Source organism: Echiichthys vipera, assembly GCF_963691815.1.
Source record: "Echiichthys vipera genome assembly, chromosome: 4".
In the NCBI taxonomy this organism is placed as follows: Eukaryota; Metazoa; Chordata; class Actinopteri; order Perciformes; family Trachinidae; genus Echiichthys; species Echiichthys vipera.
In genome coordinates, this window is record NC_139829.1 from 21,186,924 (window position 1) to 21,192,991 (window position 6,068).

At 39.3% G+C, this 6,068-nt stretch overlaps 1 protein-coding gene across 1 annotated transcript; it reads right to left on the reverse strand.

The window, feature by feature from the left end:
* Positions 1–1,670: 1,670 nt before the first annotated feature.
* akr1a1a (aldo-keto reductase family 1, member A1a (aldehyde reductase)) lies at positions 1,671–5,305 on the reverse strand (the record flags this gene model as incomplete). The annotated part of the gene is made up of 8 exons (XM_083911687.1): positions 1,671–1,736; positions 2,036–2,195; positions 2,281–2,430; positions 2,536–2,585; positions 2,672–2,867; positions 2,988–3,139; positions 3,984–4,103; positions 5,225–5,305. The coding sequence occupies 8 exons, from the start codon at positions 5,303–5,305 to the stop codon at positions 1,671–1,673; spliced, it is 975 nt and encodes a 324-aa protein (XP_083767813.1).
* Positions 5,306–6,068: the final 763 nt, after the last annotated feature.

Sequence of the window (6,068 nt, forward strand, 5' to 3'; positions counted from 1 at the left end):
GAGTGACTGATGCAGATCTGGGGGGTGGGGGGTGGGGGATTATTGACTGGCCTCATTCTCAGTATATCACAACCAACATGAATGGCTTTAGTGACGGGATTCTATGCTAGACTATAAGAAAGAAAAGAAAAAAACATATTGCTTATGACTTCCTCTTTTTTTTTTTAAATAAACAGTAGCATATAATGTATTACAAATTTGTCAAGGTTATGTTGTTGAAAATAAAATCTCACAAAATGGAAGTGTTATCGGTGTCCATTTGAAATTTCTTTATTGATACAGAGGTCATGTACATTTTGTCTGACATAGAGGTATCTTTCATCTTAATTTCTGAGATGTCTTCTATAAAGAACATTCTAGGTTTAATTCAGGAAAATTAATATAAATTCTATCTTCTTGGGGACATTTTTAGATTTGAGTGTTGCAGACATAGTTTTACAGAGACTACAAACACTGAGGGATGAATGGATTTTCTCAATAGTAACATTTTAAAGGAAGAATTCATTGTTGATCAGTTGTGTTCAGAAGAGCTCTGAGAGCAGTGTTGCTGCAGTGATTCAGTGCTGATTTACCTTTTGAAACACCCGCACTGGAGATCAAATTTATACCATTGTGAAATACTGTTTTATTGTTCAAAATTTGATAGAATATCCACTGTGGCTATACCACTGCTGTACTAGCATTTTTTTTTTTTTAACCACCTGACAGAAGAGAAGATTTAACCAATGTTTTCTAGGCTATAGGATTCAAAAATGAATAGGAAGTGTAAAGGCTCTTGCTTTGAATGACTTCAGCACATCTGCGCCCACAGGACATCACTAGTTTCTCACACTGCTCTGATCTTTGTCCATTCTTCTTCAGTCTCTTCCACAGTTCGGTATCTGTAGTGGGTTTCTTAGACTTTGTTGCCAAGGATTTTCCAGAGCTTCTCTATGGGGTTTAGATCTGGACTCTGGGCTGGCTACTTCATTGTTTCAATAGTCTTCGCTTCAAGGAACTGCTTGACCTATTTTGCAGTGTGACAACTGCTGATTGGGAGACATTTGCAGTGAAGGTGTTGCATGTTGCTGAAGGAGGTTCACAAACATTTGCATTCACCCTGCCATGTAGCTGTACAAGAGGCCTAACTCCTGCGCAGATGTGCTGAAGTCATTCAAAGCAGAGGTTCCACACTTCCTATTCATGTTTTAATCCTATAGCCCTAAGAAAACAGTTTAAATCTTCTCTTCTGACAAAGTGGTTACTGTTATAATTTTTTTCACAGAATTAAAGTTTTTGTTGAAGTGCCTTGGTTATTTAATAAAAGACATGTTAGTACAGCAGTGATATCGCCACAGCTGATCTAGTCTACCAATACTGAATAATAAAAAACAACAGTATTTCAGAATGAATCTGTAATTAAGTTTGTTCTCTAATTTTGATCTCCAGTGTGGGTGCTGTTGTCATTGTGCAGAGAGTTAGTTCTGTTACTGACCACATAATGTCACTATGGCAGTCACCTTTTTTTTCGGTCAAAAAGTGACGAGAAAAAAAAACCTTCTACAAATGTATTCATATAAGCATTGAACCAATAACAATCCCAAAGGCACATTTTGATCATATTTGAATTCAGTTTAGATATTTGTTCTCTTGGGTGTATGTTCAAACACAACAGCACTCTGTGTGTAGACTCAGTAAGGATCATTGAAGGGGAAATGAGGATGTTCTGCGTCTCTCCACACTGTCTTGCCATCTCTCTGTAAAAAGTGAAATGACACTGAGTTAGTTAAGTGCACATTATAGCGATATATGAGGTATCTGTTTACAACATGACCCACATTCCCACAGTCCATCTCATCGGAGATTCATGGAAATCTAAAACAGGCTAATGTGTAAGCCCTATGGTGTCATCCTTGTGTCTACATCAGTTACGCTTTAAGTTAATTTTGGACTGAGCTGGCTGTAGTACGTATATAAACAAGTCATAGATGACTATGGGCTTTGCTTGGGACGTCCTGTGAAATTCTTGTGAGGTGTCTCAAGATCGGTGAATCACCTTGACTGTTGGGACGATGAAGCGCTCTTTGCGGTCGAAGGAGTCAATCAGTTTCATGTCGTCATCCGACAGAGAAAAGTCGAACACCTGCAAGTTCTGCTGGATCCTGGAGGGCGTCACACTTTTAGGGATACACACGACCCCCCTCTGAACGTGCCACCTGCCAGAAGGACACCGAAGAGGTCAGGGTTTGATCTGGTTCTACATTTGAGCTCACAACTTTGAAGGTTTTGTGTCCTTTATACCTGAGTATGAGCTGGGCAGGTGTTTTCTGGTATCTCTGGGCGATGGCTCCCAGTCGAGGATCCTGTAGCAGACATGGTTCATCGGGAGTGGCCCATGGTCTGTCCCCGCTGCCCAGAGGACTGTAGGCTGTCACACAAATGGCCACAGACCTGAGGCAGAGGTTTATGTGTTACTGACACAGTGGGAACAATTTGTAAATGGAACTGACCTCAAAGAAAATACATTTTGATAAAGTGTTAAACTGTTCTACTGACCGACAGTGAGACAGGAGATCTGCTTGAGACAAATAGGGATGGCATTCCACCTGTGGCACCATGAGACACACAATTTGAAATGCAATTAGATTAGATTTCTTTATTGTCAAATGTATTTATTTTGGCCGCATCATACCTGGTTCACCACAGGTGTGTGCCTGGCTGTGCTGATGATGTCATCAATCTGCCTGGCATTGAAGTTGGACAGTCCTATGGCTTTGACCAGACCTTTGTCCACTAGGCTCTCCATGGCTGCCCAAGTATCTCTGTAGTGTGTGTCGGAGTAACAAATGCTTCCATCTTCTCGCCGGGGCATCAGCTCCTTCCCCCGCCTAAGACGTCCACATACACAAGGCTGCTTCATCTAATGTGATATATGTTTTCATATATTGATCCACACAATAACAACCATGGGGAGACAAAATCAGTGAGTTGCGTGTGCAGCTGCTCACTGAAATGCCATGGGCCAGTGCATAAGGTACAGGTCCAGATAGGAGAGACCCAGGTGGGTCAGAGTGGTCCTGCACGCTTCTTCAACATCCTCCGGCTCATGTTTGGTGTTCCACAGTTTGGACGTAACAAACACCTCCTCACGACGCAGAGCCTAGAGGAAAAAGGATAATGGGTATACAAAACATTCGCTGTTCAAGAAAAGGGAAATACCCGATAGGTGTAGTTTGAGGTAAACGCTTGAATCAGAGACAGAATGTTCCAGGTGTATCATGAAAATGTAACAGTAACACTTCAGTCAATTATCAGAGGTTTAGGAGTTGAAAATTAGTTAAACGGGAATTTCTGTATTTTTATTTCTCCATATATTTCTTTGTAAGTGACTGTTGGCCACAACTTAAAAAAAAGTTGTTTAAGTATTGAGCGTGAACGCTGCTGTGAACCAGGCTACAGTGTAATGGAACAGCTGCACACAAAACACAATACATATCAGATTGTTATCATAAGTGTATGTACTAATAACATTACTAATTCTGCAAATCTTAAAGTGGTATTTCAGTGTATTCAAAAGTTTATTTAGAAATGTATTTAAGTATACTTACTTATATTATAAAAAGTGCACATTCATATAAGTTCATGTATAGATGTATTCCAGTGTACTTTTAAAAAGGTATATAAATTGCAAATATGCCTCCATAGTTAGTGTACTGAAGAAATTCCTTCTCGCTAAAACTGTATTGTAGTATAGTTAGAAGTGAGAATAAAGAGTAAATTTACATGGTCACAGATCTGGGGCCCTTGCACATGTGTTGCATTAATCCACATCTGGATGTTGACTCTGTTTGGGCTATAAAAATAAAAACTGTGTGATACGGTTGAACGCACCAAAGCAAGTCAGCGGATCTTGAGTTAAGATTGTTTTGTCAGCTGCTGTTTCCAAGGTCGAGAATGAGTCATCAAAATCAAAGTCTGAATCAAGCTGAACTAGCGTTTCTCACCTTCCCAGGGCCGACCCTGACAGACAGAGCCTCTCCCACCTCCTGTTCGTTGCTGTACGCAGCAGCACAGTCAATGTGTCTGTACCCACAGTCTAAAGCTGCCAGCACCGCCTGCTTCACCTGAGGACACATGGGCAGACACTACAGTCCAGATTTGATGCATACATAACATAACATAACATTACATTACATTACATTACATTACAAAACAAAACACAACATAACATTACATAACATTACATAACATGTCTTCTTTAAGACAAGTGGAAATGAATGTTACACATTTCTTTTTTTTATAACTCAATTTTTTATGCATTTTTTACATGTATAAATCATACTTTTTATATCTAAATCATAATCAAAGACAGGTCCCAAAAATAATTAAACAAGTAATTATATATAATAATAATAATAATACTAATAATAATAATAATATATTTTTTTAAAAAGGTACTTGCAAAGAGACAGAAAAAAATGTATATAAATATTTATACACACACACACACACACACACACACACACACACACACACACACACACACACACACACACACACACACACACACACACACACACTGGGGCTGTACCTATTCTTCAATGATAAGTTCATTTTTCCATATGCAAAGTTTGTTCTACAGTTGAAAGTCTTAATTGATAAGTTAATTCAGCTGTTTCCATGTTCTAGTTCTCTGCTTTGTGGCTGTGACACACGATATATTAAACAAGAACCCATCATTGTGTTTTATCTTCTCTTGCACTCTTAATCCCAAAATATTTTCCAATATAATCGGCTCTATTAAAATCAAATACACATTTAAGTGCACCCTTGAAATCTCCCAAAACGTACTTAATACAGGACGAGTGCAGAGTGTGAGTGTAGTCTGACACTTGTTCCCCACACCCTCTCCAACAACACGTCGCTGAGGGGGTAAAATTTCCCTAACTCATACCGTTTCAGTGTTTATTTTACTACACTTTGCCTCTTTGCGTTGGTAGATTTCTCCTAAATTCACCAAACATAGCATTAGATAATGCCTCAAGTGCTTGTTTAAACATAACATTTCTGAAAGCATACAAAAAGAATTGTCCTAATGTAGCCTAAGTAATAATCTGAGGAAGACTCATGGTGATTTATACAATTTAAAACATTCACAGGCATATCATTTAAAAGTTTAATCCTATTCCCCTGTAGTGCCCCTCCTTTTAACAAACAAAGCCTGGGTGGGTTTAATAAGTTCTACCTGTCCTGAGGCGCTCTTCCATGTGCCGAGTCCGACCACGGGCATCCTCTGCCCTGTGGAGAGAGTCACAAAGGTGCTCATGTTTCAACCCTGAGGACCTGACGGAGGAAAGACAGAGACAGAGAAGAGTGTGAGGGGTTCACATGAAGACTCCGATGGGACAGGAGGACCCAGTCATCATGACTAAGTCCTAATACTTTGTTACTGATTATCACTCACATCTGAATTCATTAACTCCTGCACCACAGCAGGGGTCAAGTGTGTGTGCAGGCCTACATGCATTCTAGCCTTTCACAAAGCAGCAGCCATCACACATGTAGACGTAAACATCAGCCCACAAGCCAGCAAAAAAACAGAGATGGGAGCTACGGCTCTTTGAAAGGATCTTATCCTAAAAAGAGCGGCTCATTGTTCTTTTTTCTTTTTTTAAAGGGGGTGGTGGTTACTAGTTTTATCTGCAAAATCGTCATTATAATAATAATAATCATAATAATAACAATAAAAAACAGCAATAATAATAATGATAGGGTAAGATTTGTATCTGACTTAGTAAGACATTCCACATAATTTAATTAAGCATCAAACCACATAGACACATATGACTTCCTGATCACCGCCTAAGTACAAAGCAAACCAAACAAAAGACCCACTATACTTAATGTTATAACCAAAGTGAGACAATTACCTCAGGATCGTTCTATTATTCTGTATTTATGTACAAAAAGGCTCCCACCGTTCACTTAAAGTACCCGGTCTATTGGAGCCGACTTGTTCGCGACCGACACATCACAAGCAAAAAATACCATTTGGTGACCTGCTTTTTCACTCTCTGTGTTTCAGTGGA